Source organism: Sinocyclocheilus grahami, unplaced genomic scaffold (genome assembly GCF_001515645.1).
Source record: "Sinocyclocheilus grahami isolate Dianchi unplaced genomic scaffold, SAMN03320097.WGS_v1.1 scaffold1484.1, whole genome shotgun sequence".
Classification (NCBI taxonomy): Eukaryota; Metazoa; Chordata; class Actinopteri; order Cypriniformes; family Cyprinidae; genus Sinocyclocheilus; species Sinocyclocheilus grahami.
Genome location: NW_015506663.1, coordinates 124,160 through 151,380, shown reverse-complemented (window position 1 = coordinate 151,380; position 27,221 = coordinate 124,160). Strand labels below are relative to the sequence as shown.

The 27,221-nt window shown below is 41.5% G+C and overlaps 1 protein-coding gene across 6 annotated transcripts in view; it reads right to left on the bottom strand.

Moving 5' to 3' along the window:
- Positions 1-3,270, bottom strand: part of LOC107570616 (plasma membrane calcium-transporting ATPase 2-like) — a 60,314-nt gene extending 57,044 nt beyond the window's left edge. For 5 of the 6 annotated variants that reach the window (XM_016256861.1, XM_016256862.1, XM_016256866.1 and 2 more), the window contains exon 1: positions 2,239-2,518. In XM_016256861.1, coding sequence (XP_016112347.1) covers positions 2,239-2,437 — 199 coding nt within the window. In that variant the 5' untranslated portion in view covers positions 2,438-2,518. Of the gene's footprint in view, positions 1-2,238; positions 2,519-2,722 lie in introns of those variants that run through there. The other variant, XM_016256867.1, reaches the window with a different exon arrangement.
- Between the last annotated feature and the right edge of the window lie 23,951 nt (positions 3,271-27,221).

The window sequence follows — 27,221 nt, the reverse complement described above, 5'->3', positions numbered from 1 at the left end:
GGGACACAAGTAGACCCTATTAAAGGTTTTAACAAATTCTTGCCTTTAAGCTTCCTCTGGTTCACTATAAAGATGTAGATATGCCATTTTTAGATATGCGGACAGTATGTCTGAGTAGTTCAAGCTGCTAAACATTGTCTGTGCCTTTCTAAAACATCTTTCTTATGTTAGTGCCTCATAGGTTGACTTAAAATGGGCTGAACTAGTGAAAAATGGAAGAAAGAATATTAGAAGATGGTGTATGGTCATTGCTGGGTAGTGGTGACTGCATCCTGAGAGAGAAGGCATAACTGCTCATCTTATTAACAAGACTAGATGTGACCATTTGTCTTCATTATCATGTCACACTTGGGGTGTCAGCACAAGCCACTCCAGCAGAGCAGAGCAACAGCATGCTCCTAAACATGTTCCTAACACTCATACCAAACACATAGTTTGCAGAAAAGGCAAGATTATGCTGTCATCCAGGCTGACAGATCTATCAATCTAGTGCTGTCGCGGGTAACACATTTACTGCAGGTCAGTTTATATGGATTGTCATTTTGTTTTAATCTAAAACAAAAGGCATTTGAATTCACAATATGGTTGCATTACATTCATAACAAGCTATCTACTCCTACACCTATATCACACACAGCTGTTTTAAATGACGACACATCTAACAGGAGAAGATCAAATGGTGCATGCATTGGATAGCACAGTCACACCACTGTCAGACCATGACAAATCATGACACAATGAAGATGCCAATCACACCATTTTTCCAATGGATGCTCGCAAGCTCCTTTCTGCTCTAAAGGTCATGCGACTGATTTTCTATGCAAGAAAATGCTCTAGAATGGATCCTGCAGTCATTGCCGAGAGATTATTTGAAATGAAAATTGTATATATGCATGGCTTCTTCTACCCAGCAATGCTATCATTGTACAAAGTAGCAAATTTAGTAATATTAGAAGATGGTGTATGGTCATTGCTGGGTAGTGGTGACTGCATCCTGAGAGAGAAGGCATAACTGCTCATCTTATTAACAAGACTAGATGTGACCATTTGTCTTCATTATCATGTCACACTTGGGGTGTCAGCACAAGCCACTCCAGCAGAGCAGAGCAACAGCATGCTCCTAAACATGTTCCTAACACTCATACCAAACACATAGTTTGCAGAAAAGGCAAGATTATGCTGTCATCCAGGCTGACAGATCTATCAATCTAGTGCTGTCGCGGGTAACACATTTACTGCAGGTCAGTTTATATGGATTGTCATTTTGTTTTAATCTAAAACAAAAATTCACAATATGGTTGCATTACATTCATAACAAGCTATCTACTCCTACACCTATATCACACACAGCTGTTTTAAATGACGACACATCTAACAGGAGAAGATCAAATGGTGCATGCATTGGATAGCACAGTCACACCACTGTCAGACCATGACAAATCATGACACAATGAAGATGCCAATCACACAATTTTTCCAATGGATGCTCGCAAGCTCCTTTCTGCTCTAAAGGTCATGCGACTGATTTTCTATGCAAGAAAATGCTCTAGAATGGATCCTGCAGTCATTGCCGAGAGATTATTTGAAATTAAAATTGTATATATGCATGGCTTCTTCTACCCAGCAATGCTATCATTGTACAAAGTAGCAAATTTAGTTGACCCCTGTGCTGTTGCCTGGGAGACACATCCTAGTTAATAATTCCGCAAGACAGCCAACCAGCATCAGCAGCATGTTTAAGGGGGAAGAACAGCATACAGGAATGGAAATGATTATCATTTGAAAGAGTGTCACTGTATGAGTGCGAGCTTATGCAGTGCGATTGTGTTTAGCGCGTGCGACGGCATAAGACAGCGCACACTCACCCTCTGTCGGCGAGGTTTTCAGCCTCTGGCACAGTTTTTCGATGCGAGAAAATGCGCAAGAATGGATCCTGTAGTCATTGCATCTGTAATTAAAACCATATGGAGAAGCATGCATGCCTTCTTCTACCCAGCAACACTATCATTGTACAAAGTAGCACATTTAGTTTGACCCCTGTGCTGTTGCCTGGGAGACACATCCTAGTTAATAATTCCGCAAGACAGGCAACCAGCATCAGCAGCATGTTTAAGGGGGAAGAACAGCATACAGGAATGGAAATGATTATCATTTGAAAGAGTGTCACTGTATGAGTGCGAGCTTATGCAGTGCAATTGTGTTTAGCGCGTGCGACGGCATAAGACAGCGCACACTCACCCTCTGTCGGTGAGGTTTTCAGCCTCTGGCACAGTCCCTCGACACCTCCATAGTCCTCCTGAATTTTGACCACTGCCTCCGTTCCTCTGAGCTCCATGAGGGAACGCAGCTCCATGAGCGAGCATCCAAATCCCCCTGCATGGTTGCTGTCGTTGCTTTGGTTCTTGGTGTAAAAATCGCTATTTGTCATGTCCCCCATGGTGGCTGAGTATTGCTTGGTAGCTTTTCTTGAAAGCGGATGAGAGAAATGGAGAAAATGCCACACGGGCAGAGAAGGAGTCCCTGGTGCGGCCGGATAACAGGTGTCTAAAAAAAACGAGAGCAATGCAGGAGAGAATAGAGATGAAGAAAAAAACTGATCCTGACCGCTGTCTGCAGTTGAAGAGAGGCTCCTCTGCGTTACTCGAGCGGGGACGCGACAGCCATCCGTATGCAGTGCGATTGTGTTTAGCGCGTGCGACGGCATAAGACAGCGCACACTCACCCTCTGTCGGCGAGGTTTTCAGCCTCTGGCACAGTCCCTCGACACCTCCATAGTCCTCCTGAATTTTGACCACTGCCTCCGTTCCTCTGAGCTCCATGAGGGAACGCAGCTCCATGAGCGAGCATCCAAATCCCCCTGCATGGTTGCTGTCGTTGCTTTGGTTCTTGGTGTAAAAATCGCTATTTGTCATGTCCCCCATGGTGGCTGAGTATTGCTTGGTAGCTTTTCTTGAAAGCGGATGAGAGAAATGGAGAAAATGCCACACGGGCAGAGAAGGAGTCCCTGGTGCGGCCGGATAACAGGTGTCTAAAAAAAACGAGAGCAATGCAGGAGAGAATAGAAGGTAAGAGAGGGAGGATGAAGAAAAAAACTGATCCTGACCGCTGTCTGCAGTTGAAGAGAGGCTCCTCTGCGTTACTCGAGCGGGGACGCGACAGCCATCCACGAGATCCCGGCTGAGGTCCTGAGGACGTCTGCGCTCACCACGGCTGCAGACCGGCGGCTCTCCATATGTGGTTTCCCATTCTACCTGCTTCCCGTCGGCTGCTGTCTACATGGTGATCCGCTCCATTACTCCTTCAGAGACAGAGAGAGACACAGAGGAAGAGGGAACGAGAGAGAGAGAGAGTGTGGAGGAGAGAAGGGGAGGGAGGGCGAGAGAGAGAGAGGAGAGATAAGCATGAGTGTTTCTCATAGGTGCGAGCAGCACAAAAGTGAGAGGCACTAGGAAAGCACGGCAAGCGGCATTGTGTCGTCAACTGCGTTTCACTTGCACACAGAGGTGGGGGGTGTCCATCTATTCCTGTGATTCTCCTCGTCATATGGCAGCGCTGTCACATGCATAGCTGCTGCATGCTGCGCTTTGAATGCTCTCTGACTAAATACAGAGCCATGTAAATACTGAAGGGACATGTGAGTGTTTACATTGCTCGTGTGAACTGAACGAGACTGCGGAGCGCATCAAAGAGCTTGACGCTATGAAGAAATCCGGGCAATGCATCCCACACTGCAGCAAGGTTAGCTGGAGGGGAGCTAGCGATGGTAAAGGATTATATAATTCATCCATGCGAATGCATTTGTGCTGCATAGAGCACCATTTGAATACCAGCTAACTAGTGCTGCTACATCCTGTAGGGCAGTTCTCACATTTATCACTTTTGGTATGTGAAATCACACAAAGTCACAAATAGTTGTTAAGTGCACTGCAAACTGCAGCATTTATAAGCATTGCTGGGGAGTAATGATCTGAAGGTAGTGACGTTACTTGCTAAATTTTTAGCAGTGTAACAGTAGCTCAGTGGTTTTCAAAATAGTGTCACTTTTCCAGTAACGGTGTAGCATGACAAAACACTACATTACTGCATTTTGAATCATGTTGTGCCGACAGCTTTACCGCAGAGCGCACTGATGCTATATGATCATATGTGCTCTTCTAAATAAATGAGTTCAGCCCCTCTGTCTTGTTATCATGAAACAAAATTCAGTGTAATGTCACCCGGAGTGATATGTTTTAATGAATGCTCTAACTGCACAATTGAAAAGTATCATCTTGTATATGAAGATTAATGGATTTGATAGCTCTTTAATCGCTTCAATTTGCTTCTTTTGGTTAGTAACCTGTACTGCTTTTTCAGAAAAACACAAATTATCTTTATGTACAGTTTAGACAGTTTCAAAGTATATAATTACAGTAAATATAGTTTATACAGTTAATAAAATAGTTTCCCAGCACTGCTCAAACCAGCTGTATACCTGCTACATATTGTTGGTGTGAAAAGCTAACACAACCTAAACCAACCTGACCCAGCCATAATTCACCAGCAGACATACAATTATTGACTCAATCGATCTGAAAGACTTAACAGCTGGGACAGACAATCAATACCATTTCTAAGGAGAAACATTTGCATTTTTCTCTGAGAATCTCTTTGTCAGAAACAAATTAACATAAAATTAACTGTTAGTCAGAACACTCTGCCTGTATTTCCAGACTCCAGCTAGATGTGTTTAAGAGTGAATGGCTCATCGCATCAGTCCTGACACAGCACCTCTATGAATGTATCATTTCTGTCCAAACATTTATTAGTAAAACCTCGCCATGCTGACAAATCTGTCAGAATCAGTGGACTGTGATTTTGCCAAGCAAGACATGTTTCTCGCTGAAATCATGGTGGGAACGAGTGGCCCTGTATAATCTGGGATGGGCCTGCTTTCCATGGGCCTTCAGGACTGATCAATATCCACTGCTGTTGCCAACACCAGCTCCACCAGCTGTGCCAATGATGGTTAACGTAACGGCTCTCAGGGAGGCATAATGAAGTCCTCCAGAAGGTTACTGCAGGTAATAATACATGTGCAGCTGCTTCTATCTGGATGCTGTGACAGATCCTCTCACATCATCACTGTGAAACAACACTGTGCATAATTTGAACAGACTATCCAACAGGACTACAACTACATGTGCAATATTTCAACAATGCTTTCAGGAAGATATCACTATCACCAGAAGATGCTATCACTGTAAATGAGGTGGCAAACCATCCCAAAGAGCACCTGCACTCCGAGTGTAATTACGCTTTGATTTATGAAAGTAAAGAAAAAGACTGACAGAGACAAATGAAGCGTTCAAAATGTAAACACGGCACAAAACAAGTTACAAGTTGAAACTTCAGACCTTTAGGAAGTCATCTGAACAAGAAATTTATTTACAGTAGCATCCTTCCAACTACAGAGCTTTGCAGGATCGACAGCATTGAATTGTGCACAGATGAAAAAAATGGCTGTGCGAGATAGACTTGATCACATCTGATTTTCAAAAAAGTTTCATAGAGATTTTGTGTACTGAAAGTTCTTTGGAAGGATGTTTTGTCAGCTGAACACACTGTACCTCTGTCCTTCAAAGCATTTTTTTCATTCCTTTCAAAAATGAAATATGGTGCTAGCCTGACTAAGCTCTATCGGAGCACTCTGTGCTTTTCGGGTCCTCTCTTTGACCAGTATCTCTTTCTCAGTATCTGCTCTTTCCTAAGCCATCCTCAAATGAGTAATATAATAGTTGACATGCTAGAGCAATCTGAGGAAGTGCAGACATTTTCATTATTAATGTAGACCTGTAATTATTTAATGATACCCATTTAATTGTTGTAAATGAACAGGAAGATGTAATTTTTAGTTTAAACACTCCTCTAACATGTTACATCAGTCTGTATACTGATAGTATGATGTCTGTGCACTTTTCAGTGTTGGGCAACACCACTCTTTTAACTGTATACGTCAGTAATGTGAATGTGACTGTAGCTCAAAGTAATAAGCTACATTTTCCGGTGAGTAGTGCTTTAACATTACGCAATGCTAGTTTTGTCACATTTTATTGCTCACACAGTTTTACAGCCAAGCAAAACAAGGCAATATCAAGTGTGCTTGCCTAAAATTTCTGCAATTCATAGTCAAGTGGTTTGTTCGGGCATTTTAATAATAATAATAATGCTGGTGTTAACAGTACTATTTATTTATTTATTCATTAAATATTTATTTGATTTTATAAATGAATGAATTAATTAATTAATAAAATGTAATAAGATACAAAAGAATGCATTTGAAAAATCATCAGTTATACATACATAATAGCTTCAATGTTAGTGTAGCTTTTTTTCAAAACCGTAGCTTGGCTGTAGATGAGTTGCTTGTAGCTTGAAGTTTTAATTTTAACCTAGTTTCCCAATATTAGCTGGTCGTTCACCTATGGACTTAAGCCAGCTTTGCTGATGTCAAGCTTACAGTATATTCACCTACGACTAATGGCAATGTTCCCGATATAAGACGAACATAATATGGATGTGTAACTGACATGATCATTATATTGAGAAGGGCAGTTGGGTTTGGTGATACATTGAGTTGGACGTCTAGTGTTGGATAGCAACTTCAAAGGTCCTTTTTAAAGCTCTGCCTCCTACTGTAACTGCAGTATAAACTACTCAAGAGAGCCGGAGCATCATCATTCCCTGCTGATCTGCAGAAGGGGCGAGGCGGTGAGGACTCGCCTGCACCATGTGAAATGAGGAAAGACATTAATGATGGTGGTAATGATGAGTGGAGAGGGGAGCGTGGTATCAGACAGAGCACAGCCATCCCTGCTAAAACTTCAATACTGCACTGTCAGCATACAGAAACTAGAACATTCTGCTCCTTTCACTTCCTGCCTAAACACGGAGGGAACGGTTCACCCAAAAATCATTAAAATTTTGAGAACTGTACTGACCACTGCATGTCATGCAATTACAATGAATGTTGACATGCGACAGCTTGGATTATACAGACATGGAACATACCGCATGAGCCATAAGAAGCACATTCATGCTACTTTTATGATGATTTGTGCCAATGTTAAAGCTTAAAAGCTATAGCACTCCTTCGCTGTAATCGCAGCTAAGGCTCACTGGAAAAACGTGCCTCTACATTTCTGCAAAACTCCAAAAACTTACTAAAACATACAACTCACTGCAGTTTAAAACACCAATAACTTTTGTTCCTTTTCACACAAATCATGATTACAGGGACAGATTATCAATTAATAAATGGGCCGAGTAGCAAAACAAACTTGTAGCCAATCAGCAGTAAGGGGCGTGTCTACTCATGATGGGGAGGAGAGAGCGTTCAGTGCATGGGACGGACATTAGCCGAGCCGAGCAACAGAAAGATAGAGATAGCGGAGAAAAAACAAAAGAAGAAAACGTCTACAGAACAAAAGAAGACTTAAAGGAACACTCCACTATTTTGGAAAATAGGCTCATTTTCCTACTCCCTCAGAGTTTTTCGAATCCATTCAGCAGATCTCCGGGTCCTTAATTATTACGCCGGAATGAGAGTAGAGTTCCTAGCCATAGGATGCTAACAGTCTAATCAGATTCTATGCTAAGCTGCAGCTAAAAGTGCTACCGCCAGACCTGGAGATCGGCTGAATGGATTCGAAAACTCAACTGTTTAACTGTAGGGGAGTTGGAAAATGAGCCTATTTTCAAAAATAGTGAAATGTTCCTTTAAGGCAAGAAGTAGGACCCATGTAAATATCGAAACAGATTTCCAGCACTGGAGAGAACTCATGGAGCGGAAGGCCTGCGATTGGACGACGAGGTTGCTTTGTTTCTTCTCGATAGGTGAGTAACACCGTGTCTGCGCCGCAACAGCTAAAGTCTGTCTAGTACACTGGATGCGACAACGCGACCGTTGAAAACTATTTGAAATTTGTGTCAATACGTCATGAATAGAACGCAGCAGCAGTTTTCTGTCGAGGATTTGTCGTGTCGTGCCGCGCCGCATCCAGTGTAGGCCATAGATATGTATATATATCTATGGTGTAGTATTTTGTCGTGCCGCGCCGCTCGCGTCTGGTGTAGACACGGTGTAACATTGGTTTTGCTTTGTTTCACAGAACTAATCGTTGCCTGAGTTGCGTACGTATGTGTGGGGTGGAGCTATCAAAATAGGGGCGAGACCCTTTTGGGGTAGGGGCGTGTTTGTTTTGGTGATTTCAAATGTCAACATTGGCTACCAGAAATCACTTACCCCACCTTTAACACATTGTTTAGATGAAGATGACTGCATCTTAAAACATACAGACTGCATGGACGGCAAGACGGCCACAGAATTCAAAATAGTTGGTCTTTTGTGACAAACATTCTTTTTAAGTTTTATATAGAAAAGCATCTAGAGAAGGAATGAATGGAAATGCGTAAAGACGCACACATGAATGAGCTGAGGAGCATCACACCAATGATGAATTGAGAGCGGAGCAATGGCGTGCTGCCCTTTAATGCGACGGGTGGGTTCAGTTTCAGAGAGAGCAGATAACATGTCACTTCCTGGCCACACACAAGACTCCCCGCTGCCCTCAGTCTCTCTGGAAGGGGACCTCTGGTGGCTGCGCTCAGTGGAAGCCCTCTCAGATGTCACGTCTGCAGGTCCACCATGTGCGATCCACCGCTGCGAGTCCCCGGGGCTCCATTACGTGCTGACGGTGCACATTGATCTACCACAGAGGATGTCACCTTTGCTTTGCAGATAGGGGCTGCGTGGGAGGACACTCACAGTGTTATGAGGGGGCAAAATGTCTCTCGGGTTTGCCAGAAAAATCAATTCCATTCGACATGCGAACTGCATCTAAAACACGGCTGAAAACTTTACTGAATTTTCATCAGTAAAGTAAATGGGAAGAACAGATGATATTTTTGTGTACAAGTAATTAAAAATCCTTTCAGCATTAACATTTATGAATGTAGGTCCTGAGCAACATCCACATAAACTACAGCGGTGCTGCAACATCTTTGATTAGAGGAATCAGCCACGTCTTAAAGGGATAGTTCACTCAAAAATCACTCAAACCCACATGATTTTTGCTCTTCTGTAAAACAGAAATTTTGAATAATGTGCTGGCCGCTCTTTTCCATTCACTTATGATGCACGAGGACCGAAGCTTCAGAACGGACACAAAACACCATAAGAGCATTGTAACAGTAGTTCATACTGTACACACTAATTGAGCTGCATGGCAAAAATTACCAGTACAGTTCATCTGAATGTCTCCTTTTGTTTTTCGATGACCTGAAAAGTTATCATATTTACCATCTCGTATTGACTGACGCGGCCATAGCACACTCATCACTGCTGTTTGCTAAGGCAAGCATCACTATGGCTATATAGTATACAGTGTATAGACTGTCTAGAGCAGGGGTGCCCAACCCTGTTCCTGGAGATCTACCTTCCTGCAGAGTTTAGCTCCAACCCTGATCAAACACACCTGAACCAACTAATTAGGATCTGAAGGAGCACTTGATAATTACAGACAGGTGTGTTTGATAAGGGTTGGAACGGAACTCTGCAGGAAGGTAGATCTCCAGGACCCAGGCACGGGCACCCCTGGTCTAGAGGGTCTACAGTTGTCATTTTTTTCTATTTTTATTTATTTATTTATTTTCAAATAGTAAGTGAATCAGTAGATTATGGAAGCTTGTTTCCCACCACAAGATAAATTAAAAAAAAAATAAAGTTACTTTATCTTTATCTCATTTATCAGAGAAGTGACTGAGAATTGTGAGATATAAACTTGCAGTTGCGATTTTTAATGCCTACTATGGAAACCTACCGTGGACTAATGTAAAGATACTGTAGATGTTTCAAACTGCAGTATCCTACAGTTCATTACACTGAATGTGAGTGTTGTGCTGTTGTCATGCATATTTCATTGAGTAAAATGGGTAAACATTCATATATTTAAAATGTCTTTTGGAAACCTGATCAAATAGCAAAAGAGAATTGTTGTTACTTTTTAAGATGTTATGGTGTGTTCCATTTGTACTCAGAAGTCTGAATCTCGGAGTTCCCAGTAGGAATGTTTCACCGGAATGCCCCCTCAGGTCATGGTTCCGAAATGGAATGCATCACGACTACTGGTTCATTTGTCACACTGGAAATAGATCAAGTTGGCCTGAATTGCATTGTGGGACATTCTGTGAAGTGTGCTCTGCTGAGACTTCAGGTGGGCTCTTTTGATTTGGGACAGTACACAAGCATCTAAGACACTTTCCTGGCCGATACTGGTAATGCAGTGAAATGAGTAAAAACCCAGTCTCTTGGGTTAATGAAGCTAGTGTTTTTTTAGTAAATGGGCAGGACATGTCAATAATCATCTGTCAATTGTTCTAACCACTAGAAGAACTGCAAACATTTTCCATTGGTGAGAATACATGAGAGGGGAAAGCATGACGGGACGTCTGAAGACCGATGTATTAATCCAGAAGGGCTGACTATGCAAACTCATCTGTGCTCTCTGCCTCATATAACGTGTCAAAGCATGCACACAGATCTGAAAAAAAACACATGAAATATTAAAGATGCTGTCCAAGCTGCCCCACGGGACTCATCTCCTCTTGCTATATAATTCCATGAATCTGCACATGTAGTTCAGAAGCCGCACTACTAGAGATCTGTTACATTTACCTATGGGTATTTGCTATTGATATACTACTACCAATTTTATTGTCATTTATACTGATTTGTATAATGAAACATTTAGCATTTAGTATGGAATTGTTAATTTGCTGTCAGAAAAAGAAAAATTGTACCTTTAGGAGTACTAACAGCTTGTCACTGGGGCAGGACACCTTTGTAACTTCTTTACCCCGGAAGGGTGCATATTAGCACCTAACAGTAGCAATATGTACCCTTAAGGTAGTAATATGTACTCTTGTGGTACTACTATGCACCCTTTAGGGGTAAAGATGGTCAATTTGAGGGAATTGCCAGCATTTTTTTCTGAGTGTGTAAAATGCACTACAACCACTAGAAGAACTGCAAACATTTTCCATTGGTGAGAATACATGAGAGGGGAAAGCATGACGGGGCGTCTGAAGACCGATGTATTAATCCAGAAGGGCTGACTATGCAAACTCATCTGTGCTCTCTGCCTCATGTAACGTGTCAAAGCATGCACACAGATCTGAAAAAAAAACACATGAAATATTAAAGATGCTGTCCAAGCTGCCCCACGGGACTCATCTCCTCTTGCTATATAATTCCATGAATCTGCACATGTAGTTCAGAAGCCGCACTACTAGAGATCTGTTACATTTACCTATGGGTATTTGCTATTGATATACTACCACCAATTTTATTGTCATTTATACTGATTTGTATAATGAAACATTTAGCATTTAGTATGGAATTGTTAATTTGCTGTCAGAAAAAGAAAAATTTTACCTTTAGGAGTACTAACAGCTTGTCACTGGGGCAGGACACCTTTGTACCTTCTTTACCCCGGAAGGGTGCATATTAGCACCTAACAGTAGCAATATGTACCCTTAAGGTAGTAATATGTACTCTTGTTGTACTACTATGCACCCTTTAGGGGTAAAGATGGTCAATTTGAGGGAATTGCCAGCATTTTTTTCTGAGTGTGTAAAATGCACTAAAGTATCTACAAATATATATGGTCTGGAACAATTTAAGAGACCACTGCAAAATGATCAGTTTCTCTGGTTTTAGTATGCGTTTGAGTAAAATTAACATTTTTGTTTCATTCTATAACCTACTGACAACATTTCTCCCAAATTCAAAATAAACATCTTGTTTTTGATTGTCACAGATTGGGCTGGCCATGACAGGGTCTTGATCTGGTGCTCCTTCATCCACACCTTGATTGACTTGTCTGTGTGTCACAGATCATTGTCCTGCTGGAGAAACCAATCCTCAGAGCTGGGGAACATTGTAACATTGTCAGAGCAGAAGGAAGTACGTTTTCATCTAGGACAACCTTCTACGTGGCTTGATTCATGTGCCCGTCACAAAAACAAATGTGCCAGATTCCAGCCATAACAGATTTCATAGTGGGTGGCTTGTAGGCCTCTCCAGGTCTCCATATGAGCATTAGACAACCAGGTGTTGGGCAAAGCTGAAAATTGGACTTATTAGAGAAGATGACCTCACTCCAGTCCTCTACGGTCCAGTCCTTATGCTCTTCTGCAAACCTCAGCCTGGTTCTTCTTTGCTTCTCATTGATCAAGGGCTTTTTTCAAAGCATCCTCGCTGTGTGCTTCACCCCAGCTGCCGATTGCCATTCCTTTTGTAGGTCACTTGATGTCGTCCTACGGTTGTTGATATTCGAATGAGTTGGCAGTCATCACGGTCAGTGGAGAGTCGTTTTCATCCTCTGCTGGTCTGTAGCTTTGTTGTCCCAAATGTCTGCAGCTTGACTTTGTTCTTATGAACTGATGTCTGTGAAATTTTAAGGATGGAAGCAACCTGACGCTCATTGTATCCCTCTGCCAGTAAAGCCAGAATTTAACCCTTATTTTCCTCCCTCAAACTTCTCTTTTCAGCTCTTTTGGCATGGTCAGTAGTTATTATTTGATTCCAATTAATTTTGAGGTTCTACTAGGACAGTTTTTGCCATCCAGCTGGTTCTATTGCAAGAGGATAATAATGACCACAGCAGTGGTTTTTATACTTTTCCTCATTAAATCAGATTTGCTTGAGGTGATCACCTAATCAGTACTTCATTAAGCAGAATGAGGAGTTCCTGTGTTGCAATTCGACAGACACTGCAATGGAATGGTCTCTTGGTGTGGTCTCATTTTTTACTCAACATTTTTAGTTGTATACAGAGGTGAAAAGTAATGAATTACATTTACTCGCGTTACTGTAATTGAGTAGCTTTTTTGTGTACTTCTACTTTTTAAAGTAATTTTTCAAAACTGTAATTGTACTTTTACTTAAATATATTTTCATTGAAGTATTGTACTTCGCTACATTTTAAAACACATTAATTACAGAGTATTAAAAAAAAATAGCTCCCTGGAAACTACTGCAGTAAATAATGGGCAGGAGAACAAACTATACTAACAAACTAGAACTAACAAACTAAATAATGGCGCTAAAATCACAAGAAAGATGGAGACGGACAAGATAGGCGTTAGTGGTGCAGACCCAGCTGAAAACGAAACCCCGTCATATTCTGCTGAAGTTGAACCCCTGGCCATATTTATGCTCTAATATGCAGTGTATATAGCACCAAACTAGCAGCTTATAAAATCTCGACATCAACCCTTCGCAAGCATGTAGAGTTAAGGTAAATACGTGCATCGTTGCATTGGTGGTTAAAATGAAGCTTTAACAGTTTAGCAAAAGGTTTTGCACAAATTAGCCAAAAAGACAGTGGTGCAGGGTGTGCGATATATATCGTCTGCGATAATATCCTAATTGTTGTTTTAACGATGTGCGATTTGCCATTATCAGTATTTTGCCAAAAAACAAATAAAACACTCCTACAGAGTGCCGTGAAGTCTAGTAGATTAGACTAGTGCGCGCACATTTAGAGTGCGTTCTTTCACTGCGTGATTCAGTCTGTTAAAATGCATTTAGAATGATCACAAAATTGAAGATACAGGGGCAGAAAATGTATATATTTATATAATTTCATATAGTAAATCAATATCACGCGAAGAGTGCCATTTTTTCCTCCAAAAATCAACATGGATATAGATTTTTTTTTACAACAGTTCAATAAACAAGAAGTTAAATAAGAGACTTTTAGACACCATATTGCCTGTTTTTGCTCTATTTTGACAACAAAAATGATTCCAAACACAGCCAGCATATAGCACAGTTCTGCGTCTCTGAGCAATGGCGGTGTTTCGTTCCTGAATGAATCAACCGTTTAAATGACTTGGTTCAAACTAAATGACTCACTTATTAACAGTGACTTGCTGACACCTACTGGCGGTTTTAATTTCATATTTAAAGTATTTTTTTATTTTTTTTTTTTTTTTTTTTATATATATAATTTCAAATGAGTATTCAACATTTTATGTCTTATATATCAAAACATTATTTCTGCATTTGTAACTGCAGGTTAAATGCATTCATGTCCTGATTAAACAGTGTGTAATTTTGTTGATACTGATTTAATTTGCCTGGTAACAGCACAAATGTCTTATTATTCTAAATAACTGATTCCTTTAATTAAAAACAACTGGTTTGAGATTTATAGGCCTATCCCGGGGTGTCAAACTCAGTTCCCGGAGGGCCACAACCCTGCAGAGTTTAGTTCCAACCCTGCTCCAACACGCACCATGTAGTTTCCAAATAAGCCTAAATGATTAGATTAGCTGGATCAGATGTGCTTAATTAGGTTATATCTAAACTGTGCAGCACTGTGGCCCTCCAGAAACTCAGTTTGACACCCTTGGCCTATCCCATTTTTGCCTCCCTCCCACTGTTAATTTTTACTCTGAGTAAATTTTAAACAAGCTACTTTTTACTTTTACTTGAGTAGATTTTTTGACTGGTACTTTTACTTGTACTTAAGTAAAATATAATTAATGTAATGGTTCTTTTACTTGAGTAGAATATTTTCATACTCTTTCCACCTCTGGTTGTTTTTTTTTAGCATTATGTTGCACAGATTGAAAAGCAGATTAAAACAGATGCTAAATCATGGTGTTCTGTGCATACGCACTGGCTGGTCTAGCCAGAAAAATACGCTTTTTTAACGCTATTTGATCAAAAGAAACAACATTTATGATTTCTAATATGAAATTTAATCATAAGCTTGGCGAACAGTTTTGGAGAATTTGATGTTTCCCCATTTAAAGCGATAGGAGCTGCACTTGCATGCCAGAGAGGCGTTTCAAAGATGGCGGCCGAGTGACATGACTTGCCTTAAAGGGACTTTGTTGAATATCTCCGGACCGGAACTCCGGTTGTCATGACAGTCAGAAGATTGTGAACTTTCTGTTGTGTTGAGCACAACAGATTTACCTCAAAGAAGAAAGCACATGGATTGGATTTCATTTTGCGTTTTTATTAATCTTGGTTTTTCACAACTTGTGCTTTTCCTGGGTGAGTCAGAGTGAACTGCAAGCGCTAATAGAGTCTCACGAACACACAGTCGTGCACAGAGACCAACGGCCAAGTCAGGATATTCACTGAATAATATGTTACATTTCAGTTTGTTTCTCACCAAACATAATGGTATACCGGCAGAACACTTGGAATAAATGGCATGGGACCACTCTGTGATACTTTCGCGTCTTTTTTAAAAGTTTGATTTGATCGCCATACACTGCCATTATATGGACAAGCACACACGGGACTTTTTTTTTTAAATCTCTTTTCGTGGTCCGAAAAAGAAAGAAGGGCATACGGCGTTAGAACAACACAAGGGTGAGTAAATGATGACTTAATTTTCATTTTTGGGTGAGCTATCCCTTTAAAGCCATTATAACCCTTTGCTTGTGTCAAAAAACAGGTGCATTGAATCCGTCTGGTCTGGTTATACCCTGAATGCACTGTAAATCACTATCAATAAAAGCATCTGTCAAATGCAAGCATGGTTTTTGCAATGTAAACGTTTCAATATGATGATTCAGACAGCTTCTAATGGCTCGAATAACTTCATTTCTTCTCACTGCAGTATGACTTCACAATAAAGACAGCCGTTCGGACGCCATTAACAAAGTATTATACAACAGCTGCATGAATCATATTTCATTCAGTGAGTCATGTGTTATAAATGATAAATGATGATTTATGGCAGATTAGCCCATTTCCAGCATAGTAATGCAGTTCATTTACAGACTAACATGACAACTACTGTACTGATACATGTGAGAACGTTTCTCATCCTCATTTGACAGCTCATACTAAAAAGTATTTTTTATTATTTTTATTATGTAAACCGTTTGCTCAAATGAATGGTCTGTACATATTGAATCAGACTTTCAATGAGAGCTTGTTTATTATAGACTCAGATTGTTTGGCTGTAAAGCTGCAGGCAAAACTCACTGTGACAAAAAACAATGCCATGTTACATCACTATTCACTGGAAAAACAAGCCTATTACCACAAAAGCTAAAACCAGCTACTACTCTCAGACTACTAAACAATGCTGCTAGTTAGCAGTGTCTCTACTGATCAGTGTGTATGGACAAATATTTTTTATAGTATTGTACATTCATCACTACTGGCTAAAGTCTGGCTTTAGAGTAAATGACAACAGATTTTTTCACTTGTACATGAATAGTTTACCTGCTCTAATACCTGCTTTAGTTTTCTCAAAGAAGATAAGCAAAGCTGGCAACAAACCAATTTGTCTGCCTATTTCATTGCTATTAAACAAAATGCAATGATCTAAGCCCTCTGGCCTCAAGTCCTCCTCCGAGTCCATGCTTTGTTGATGTAATGCCACACATGCTGTAGGGTAGTGGGCCGCTGTGGGGCTCGACTACAGGACACGTGTGGGGGCGCTCATGAGCAGCCTTCTGGGATATGATGTTCACTGTAACAATGCAAGATCAATGTGTGGGGCAAAGCCTATGAGACTCCAACAATTACATGACATTCGTGTGTCAAACTAGACCTGGGGCCAGTTGCATAAAAGGTTTAGACTGGACTTACAAGTTAGTCATCTAATTTTTTCTTTAAGACTATTCATAATTTTTTCAAATTCACTTACATAAAAGCATAGATTAGTCTAAGTCAATTCCAAAAATAAGATGGATTACTTATTGCTTACTGCTAGTTGGTCAAACTCATACTTAAGACACTGTCTTAACATAAAGGCTAAGTTTATGCAACTGGCCCCTGAACGTACCAGCAGGAAACCCATGTATGTAAGGTTTGCAGCTGGACACATGATTCTGAGGTTGCTGATAAGTGAAGAAAAGCATCTTGGGATGTATGTGAGGGAAGAAGCTGCCAAACATCAGCTGCTGTGCTGTGCTGTGGTGAGGTGATCTATGAAAATAATGCTTACAAAAGTAACTGTACGCAGAACTCACTGCCACTACGCCAGGATGTTGTAATGCGGTTGCTATGGGCTCTAAGGTTTTTTTAGTTGCTAGCTGTTGTTAGGGTGGTTTCTAAAGGCCTGGGTATACTACTTTTTCTGTGCTCCGCTTTGTGTCATGTGCACATAGCTTTCAAAGTTTACCCAAACGGCGAATGAAAGCAGGTGGGCGAGTTCGACACATTCACAGAAGCATAGCACTTTATACTCTCCCAGACATGAGACGGCAACACTGAGTCGTGTCATATACAGGACATTCGCTCTGAAGGACAGAAGAAGAAAAATAGAGAATCCACCATTTAATGCAAAGTTGGAACCAAAGAAAATAATAAACTAAAACGATTGCAAAATATATGCTTTGTGTTTTTCTTCTGTTTTAATGTGTTGCTTTGTATCGCTTTTTCCCTGCACTCTTCTTCAACTAATGTACAGTACAACACAACTGTGCATATTGCCAGTCACCTTGTGCATGCACTGCTGTATGTGGAAAGCAGGTGGATGAAGTATATATTGGGCTTATAGGGTTAGTTCACCCAAAAATGAAAATTAGCCCATTATTTACTCACCCTCAAGCCATCCTAGGCGTATATGACTTCCTTTTTTCAGATGAATCTAATCGGAGTTATATTAAAATTTGACTTTGATCTTCTAAAGCTGTTTAATGGCAGTCAGCGGGTGTTGCAGTGCTTCAGGCCAAAAGAAGTGAAATAAAGCGCATCCATCCTTAGTAAAAAGTGCCTCACACGGCTCCGGGGGGTGAACAAAGGCCTCCTGTAGTGAATCGATGCGTTTTGAAAATTTTGTTGATACTGATTTAATTTGCCTGGTAACAGCACAAATGTCTTATTATTCTAAATAACTGATTCCTTTAATTAAAAACAACTGGTTTGAGATTTATAGGCCTATCCCGGGGTGTCAAACTCAGTTCCCGGAGGGCCACAACCCTGCAGAGTTTAGTTCCAACCCTGCTCCAACACGCACCATGTAGTTTCCAAATAAGCCTAAATGATTAGATTAGCTGGATCAGATGTGCTTAATTAGGTTATATCTAAACTGTGCAGCACTGTGGCCCTCCAGAAACTCAGTTTGACACCCTTGGCCTATCCCATTTTTGCCTCCCTCCCACTGTTAATTTTTACTCTGAGTAAATTTTAAACAAGCTACTTTTTACTTTTACTTGAGTAGATTTTTTGACTGGTACTTTTACTTGTACTTAAGTAAAATATAATTAATGTAATGGTACTTTTACTTGAGTAGAATATTTTCATACTCTTTCCACCTCTGGTTGTTTTTTTTTAGCATTATGTTGCACAGATTGAAAAGCAGATTAAAACAGATGCTAAATCATGGTGTTCTGTGCATACGCACTGGCTGGTCTAGCCAGAAAAATACGCTTTTTTAACGCTATTTGATCAAAAGAAACAACATTTATGATTTCTAATATGAAATTTAATCATAAGCTTGGCGAACAGTTTTGGAGAATTTGATGTTTCCCCATTTAAAGCGATAGGAGCTGCACTTGCATGCCAGAGAGGCGTTTCAAAGATGGCGGCCGAGTGACATGACTTGCCTTAAAGGGACTTTGTTGAATATCTCCGGACCGGAACTCCGGTTGTCATGACAGTCAGAAGATTGTGAACTTTCTGTTGTGTTGAGCACAACAGATTTACCTCAAAGAAGAAAGCACATGGATTGGATTTCATTTTGCGTTTTTATTAATCTTGGTTTTTCACAACTTGTGCTTTTCCTGGGTGAGTCAGAGTGAACTGCAAGCGCTAATAGAGTCTCACGAACACACAGTCGTGCACAGAGACCAACGGCCAAGTCAGGATATTCACTGAATAATATGTTACATTTCAGTTTGTTTCTCACCAAACATAATGGTATACCGGCAGAACACTTGGAATAAATGGCATGGGACCACTCTGTGATACTTTCGCGTCTTTTTTAAAAGTTTGATTTGATCGCCATACACTGCCATTATATGGACAAGCACACACGGGACTTTTTTTTTTAAATCTCTTTTCGTGGTCCGAAAAAGAAAGAAGGGCATACGGCGTTAGAACAACACAAGGGTGAGTAAATGATGACTTAATTTTCATTTTTGGGTGAGCTATCCCTTTAAAGCCATTATAACCCTTTGCTTGTGTCAAAAAACAGGTGCATTGAATCCGTCTGGTCTGGTTATACCCTGAATGCACTGTAAATCACTATCAATAAAAGCATCTGTCAAATGCAAGCATGGTTTTTGCAATGTAAACGTTTCAATATGATGATTCAGACAGCTTCTAATGGCTCGAATAACTTCATTTCTTCTCACTGCAGTATGACTTCACAATAAAGACAGCCGTTCGGACGCCATTAACAAAGTATTATACAACAGCTGCATGAATCATATTTCATTCAGTGAGTCATGTGTTATAAATGATAAATGATGATTTATGGCAGATTAGCCCATTTCCAGCATAGTAATGCAGTTCATTTACAGACTAACATGACAACTACTGTACTGATACATGTGAGAACGTTTCTCATCCTCATTTGACAGCTCATACTAAAAAGTATTTTTTATTATTTTTATTATGTAAACCGTTTGCTCAAATGAATGGTCTGTACATATTGAATCAGACTTTCAATGAGAGCTTGTTTATTATAGACTCAGATTGTTTGGCTGTAAAGCTGCAGGCAAAACTCACTGTGACAAAAAACAATGCCATGTTACATCACTATTCACTGGAAAAACAAGCCTATTACCACAAAAGCTAAAACCAGCTACTACTCTCAGACTACTAAACAATGCTGCTAGTTAGCAGTGTCTCTACTGATCAGTGTGTATGGACAAATATTTTTTATAGTATTGTACATTCATCACTACTGGCTAAAGTCTGGCTTTAGAGTAAATGACAACAGATTTTTTCACTTGTACATGAATAGTTTACCTGCTCTAATACCTGCTTTAGTTTTCTCAAAGAAGATAAGCAAAGCTGGCAACAAACCAATTTGTCTGCCTATTTCATTGCTATTAAACAAAATGCAATGATCTAAGCCCTCTGGCCTCAAGTCCTCCTCCGAGTCCATGCTTTGTTGATGTAATGCCACACATGCTGTAGGGTAGTGGGCCGCTGTGGGGCTCGACTACAGGACACGTGTGGGGGCGCTCATGAGCAGCCTTCTGGGATATGATGTTCACTGTAACAATGCAAGATCAATGTGTGGGGCAAAGCCTATGAGACTCCAACAATTACATGACATTCGTGTGTCAAACTAGACCTGGGGCCAGTTGCATAAAAGGTTTAGACTGGACTTACAAGTTAGTCATCTAATTTTTTCTTTAAGACTATTCATAATTTTTTCAAATTCACTTACATAAAAGCATAGATTAGTCTAAGTCAATTCCAAAAATAAGATGGATTACTTATTGCTTACTGCTAGTTGGTCAAACTCATACTTAAGACACTGTCTTAACATAAAGGCTAAGTTTATGCAACTGGCCCCTGAACGTACCAGCAGGAAACCCATGTATGTAAGGTTTGCAGCTGGACACATGATTCTGAGGTTGCTGATAAGTGAAGAAAAGCATCTTGGGATGTATGTGAGGGAAGAAGCTGCCAAACATCAGCTGCTGTGCTGTGCTGTGGTGAGGTGATCTATGAAAATAATGCTTACAAAAGTAACTGTACGCAGAACTCACTGCCACTATGCCAGGATGTTGTAATGCGGTTGCTATGGGCTCTAAGGTTTTTTTAGTTGCTAGCTGTTGTTAGGGTGGTTTCTAAAGGCCTGGGTATACTACTTTTTCTGTGCTCCGCTTTGTGTCATGTGCACATAGCTTTCAAAGTTTACCCAAACGGCGAATGAAAGCAGGTGGGCGAGTTCGACACATTCACAGAAGCATAGCACTTTATACTCTCCCAGACATGAGACGGCAACACTGAGTCGTGTCATATACAGGACATTCGCTCTGAAGGACAGAAGAAGAAAAATAGAGAATCCACCATTTAATGCAAAGTTGGAACCAAAGAAAATAATAAACTAAAACGATTGCAAAATATATGCTTTGTGTTTTTCTTCTGTTTTAATGTGTTGCTTTGTATCGCTTTTTCCCTGCACTCTTCTTCAACTAATGTACAGTACAACACAACTGTGCATATTGCCAGTCACCTTGTGCATGCACTGCTGTATGTGGAAAGCAGGTGGATGAAGTATATATTGGGCTTATAGGGTTAGTTCACCCAAAAATGAAAATTAGCCCATTATTTACTCACCCTCAAGCCATCCTAGGCGTATATGACTTCCTTTTTTCAGATGAATCTAATCGGAGTTATATTAAAATTTGACTTTGATCTTCTAAAGCTGTTTAATGGCAGTCAGCGGGTGTTGCAGTGCTTCAGTCCAAAAGAAGTGAAATAAAGCGCATCCATCCTTAGTAAAAAGTGCCTCACACGGCTCCGGGGGGTGAACAAAGGCCTCCTGTAGCGAATCGATGCGTTTTGAAAGAAAAATATCCATATTCAAAATGTAATCTAGGATGCCTTGAGGGTGAGTAATTTATGGGCTAATTTTCATTTTGGGTGAACTAACCCTTTAAGTGAAGTATTTATTGGGTCTAGCGTGAAAGTCTCTGCGATGTTCTGGTTTTTAGGGCCCCTACTTCATGACGACACACACACACTGAAGGTTAACACTAACTATGAACACTAATAATGAACCATTACCATTACCATCATGGTCTGTTATTTCTCTTTAGTGATGCTTTCAAACTATGTTTGAAACCCTTAGTGTTGTAATGCATTTCCACTCTTTTAGAGCTTGAATGTGCCTAACTATATGAAATGTATCTGATTTTTTATATATTTTTTTTATTATTGGCCTGTAATAATGAAGCATGCCAGGTTCATTTGTACTGAATGGTGGTAGATCACAAAGCTGCCCCCCCTCCACCCAAAACCCTGCAGTCCCTGAGCTAATGATTAATACTGTACTCTGTGCACAAACACAAAGACAAGCAGATCCCTCCAGGATAACGCAAACCATTTGACCTCATCTGCGGCGCGTTCACTCCGTGTGACAGATGATCCAGCACCACGGGCTGCACTTCTGTCTGTCACAGCCCAGCTGTGGGCTTGTGAGCGTCCGGCACATGTGTGCGGGTATGACGCATCAGAATGAGATCCCCTACAGATACAATCATACAGCCCCACACGCATGGGTAATGAGCGAGCCTCCCGCTGCCAGGCATGATGAAGGACGAGCCACAGCAGCAGCAGAAGTCAATTTCTGCAGTAGTTAAAGCGGACACAAATTTACGGCTAAAGCGCTTGTGCATATGACACCTACTGCATGACTAAAATGCTGAGCAGGCAGCTGTCTACAACTTAGAAAATCAGCATAACCTGATTTGTATTTCTATGTTTATGTACAAATATTATAAAGCTGTATAAAAACTCAATATAATGTTTTCAAGTACATTTTGTTCAACATGCATGTTATCTTCATAACAAGTTTGCTGTAATAGTACATTTCAGCTATGAATCTATGACATAATGATCTGCGGTACAGAGCACTACTGTCAATGTCACTGATCCCCCTCATGTTCTTACCTAGCGCATCCACCACTTCCAAAAAAACTCATTTGTCGCAGTGAAGCTACTACTCTGGAGGTCACCGCCATAGGGTCCCTGAAGACGGTCTTGCCCGCATCAAAAAGCTAGTTTACACCGCCTGACTTACTGTGAAGCAGTCTAACTCAACAGCGTGACACTGTGTCAGGAACCGTCCCTGTCGCCGCTCGGCAGCAAAATCTGTCTGTGCTCAGGCGTATCTGAGGGCACCCATGCAGGAGAGCTTTGACATAATCCCATTCGACTGTAACTGGAGCTTCCAGGGGAGAAAAAAACAGCCGTGACACTGGTCAGGAGCTCCGCAGGCTCGTTTGAGACACAGGATGAAACCTAATGCGTCCCCACCTGCCAGCATGCCAACCTTCTGCATGTGAAGGACAGAGACACACACACGCATTTCAGCACAGCTGTTCCACATTCCCGCATTGAAGATCGTCGCCACAAACTTTAATTAATCATAAAATTATGTGGCACTAGTAGCATAGGTGAGTTTTACTTACTGAACCAGATGATCATGTCAAATCCACAACACTGTTAGTCACAGAGAAGAGAAATCACCCTTCAGCATCTGTACCGAGAGACGTGCAAACACAGCCTCAACCATGCTACACAACACACCGAGAGAGAGAGAGAGAAAGACACTGTGTCAGGAACCGTCCCTGTCGCCGCTCGGCAGCAAAATCTGTCTGTGCTCAGGCGTATCTGAGGGCACCCATGCAGGAGAGCTTTGACATAATCCCATTCGACTGTAACTGGAGCTTCCAGGGGAGAAAAAAACAGCCGTGACACTGGTCAGGAGCTCCGCAGGCTCGTTTGAGACACAGGATGAAACCTAATGCGTCCCCACCTGCCAGCATGCCAACCTTCTGCATGTGAAGGACAGAGACACACACACGCATTTCAGCACAGCTGTTCCACATTCCCGCATTGAAGATCGCCGCCGCAAACTTTCATTAATCATAAAATTATGTGGCACTAGTAGCATAGGTGAGTTTTACTTACTGAACCAGATGATCATGTCAAATCCACAACACTGTGAGTCACAGAGAAGAGAAATCACCCTTCAGCATCTGTACCGAGAGACGTGCAAACACAGCCTCAACCATGCTACACAACACACCGAGAGAGAGAGAGAGAAAGAAAGAGAGGTGGAGGGAAGGGGTGAACCCTGCAGAACACAGAGAGAGAGAGACATGAAGCGATGGGAACAAGAAACAGTGAGATAGATAGATAGATAGATAGATAGATAGATAGATAGATAGATAGATAGATAGATAGATAGATAGATAGATAGATAGATAGATAGATAGATCTGAAAGGAACCAGTGTGGACCTCATCAAAAGTCACAAAATACAGCTACACCAGTCAGGATAAGAACCTCTTACTCAAAGCTGCCAGATCCAAAGAAAAATACAAGTTCAAGATGTGCTGAATCTGGTAAAACGCATTTAATGTGTGCATAGTCTAATAAAGGAACATGAATAAGTTGTTACGTAATAAGGAAATTTATTTTAGTATAAATTGTGCTTTTTTACCTACTAGTCTGTTTCTCTGTTCTTATACTTAACAGACTGAATAGGTCCCGTGGAGTAAGTTGAGTGCCAGTCACAGAACCGGTTACCATTACCAAAGCTTTTTGATGATTTAAAGCATGTTATCATCCAATCATCATTAGTATGTAAATAGTCTAGTTGTAGTAAATCTATCTCTCAATCGTATTCTGCATTGTCCTGCAAAATCACATCTACTGTCCTGCAACAGAGCATTAACCAAGTGCTCACCCTAACCTGTGGCAATGGGTCTCACTGAAACACCTGAATTGAATATTTAAGAGGTGTGTCCCAATACTTTTATCCATGTAGTGTGGACGGATGGACAGTCAGACAGACAGTCGGACAGATCCATCTGCAGTAAGACACCTTAATTAAAAAAAACACTGTAGATACACTACATGTTAATTAAAGAAAGATACTCCCTCACTGTCTGTCTCTCTCTCACTCTAGTGACAGTGCACATTCCTGGAGACACAAGCAGCAGCAGCACGACTCCACACTCCATTCAGACTATCTGTCTTCACCTAAACCTACTGAGTTAACCCTAACTAAACAGATAAACGTACCCAGAGCATACTGCTGATCTGTCTCTATATATCACACACACATACACAAACACACACACAAGTGGATTATGTCTCTAAATTGGGACATACCATAGACTTCTATTGGTTTTATATACAGTTAAACTACTGTATAACTTAACCCTAACCTAACATCTGTACTCTGAAATATTTTTGCATCCAAAATGTCTGAGTTCAAGTTCGAGTCTACCCGAATCCGTCCAAATCCAAGTTCAATCATAATTGCAGTCCGAGTCTAAGGCCTGAGTCCAAGTATCCCAACTCTAGATAGCTACACCGGAGGGTGGGCTAGAGTCCTCAGAGCTTCCCCCTTATTTCTTGCCCCTCCTGGGCTTCCACTCAAACATCCGGCTTGAGTGGAAGCCTGCACCCTGTCCAGAGCATTTACGGCTGGATGACTGGTTTCTAGGCGTCGGACGCGACTCTCAGATGCCAGTGCCTTTTTTCCTGGAGGTGTGTGAGGAGATCACAAATTCATGGTAAGCACCTTTCACTGACCAAAGCTGCTTCACGGCCTACTTCACCCTTACTACCCTCAATGGCGGGGCCACCAAGGGATACACAGATGTTCCCCAGGAGAAGTGTGCGATTGTGATGCATGCAAAATGCCGCCACCTGGAGGAATCGTCCACGTCTCCCATCCAAGGCCTGCAGGTTGACGTCAGCTCTGGCTGATAAAGCTTACAGTGCCACTGGACAAGCCGCCTCTGCCTGAGATGCATGAGATGTCCTTTCTGCAGGTTCACCGGGCCAAAGCACTTAAAGAACTGCACAAAGGTAGTTCTGAGTCACGGTTGATGCAGGAACTGTGCACGGCAATTGATTTCACCCTTCGATATTTGGCAAGCATTCTCGGCAGTTCAGAAGCAGACGGAGGACATCAAACACATCTTGCCCTGGCGTGATACCACTTCCACCAAGCCGCCATTGTGCCACTCGTCTCCAAGGGCGTCCTCCTGCAGCAAATACATTTGCTCTGGCGTGGCCAAAAACACCACCTCAGCCACAGTGTCAAGCCTCCCGCATGAAAACAACACAGAAATGTCTCCCGCATGAAACGGCCAGGTAGAGAACCTTTTGTTTTCATTCTGCCACTGGCTCATCAGCCTGCAGTACGTAGCAACGTTGCGCCTCCTCATTCCCAGCCTCATCTCCCCCTTTTGCCACAGACCAAGAGCTCACGCTCCAAGGATGCGTCGCTTCCTCACATGACTCTAGCCAGTCCCTCGTGGGATTAATAGAGCCAGGTAAGTGTCACTCTGCAATCACTGCCTCTACTTCGGGGTGCACTGCCTCCCGAGTTGGACCAAAGTTGGGCCCTCCTCTCTGCCCCTCTGTGGGTACAGTGGTTGTCCCTTTGGTGCCACTCACACAGACACTGGGAGCCTAGCTAGCACTTCCCAGCCCATCTTGCTGGCACATAAAATCAGACTTGACTATTAGTTGTCAGTAGTAGACTATCATACTTGACTATCACTATGCCAGGCTCCAGCTGAGATGAAGTAGGGCTTTTACAACCCTTACTTCCACAAGATTCTTTACAACCGCCAAGATTGGTTTGCAACGATTGACCTTAAAGATGCATACTTCCATGTCTCGTTTTTGCCTCGACACAGACCATTTCTTCAGGTTGCTTTCGAGGGTCGGGCATATCAGTATAAGGTCCTCTCCTTCGGGCTGTTTCTGTCTCCACACGTCTTCATCAACATCATGGATAGTACCCTCGCCTCGCTAAGGGAAGTGGGCATCTGTATCCTCAACTCCACAACTGTCTCATTCAAGCTCACTAGTGTACTCTATTGTGCGAGCACAGGGGCTTGGTGTTCAGGCACCTCAGGCATTAGGGGCTTCTGCATCACCAGATAGTTTAGCGGTTGTGGTGCTTTCCATAGGAACCCCAAATATCAGTGACTGACAGAAAGGGAATGTCTTGGTTACTGTTGTAACCCTCGTTCTCTGATGAAGGGATCAGAAACATCATGTCCCTCCTGCCACAACCTTGAACTACCTGTTGAATGGCAAGGACACCATCTTGACGCCTCAGCACAAACCTGAATGTGTGCAGCATCTTATATACCCACATGTCTAGGGTAGTGGCTCGGCATGCAAATTCCACTCACCAATTCTCATTGGCCATGTTTGTACTAGTCAGAGGAGATTGGGGCTCCCAATTGAGATGCATAATGTCATTTGACATAATGTCTCTGTCCCCTTCATTAGGGGACGAAGGTTACAACAGTAACCGAGATGAAGGATCATGTAACACTAAAGACTGTAGTAATGATGCTGAAAATTCAGCTTTTCAGCATATATTACAGTAGAAAACAGTTATTTTATATTGTATAATATCGTATTGTTTCATATTTTACAATAGTACTGTTTTGTGAATGGCAAGGACACCA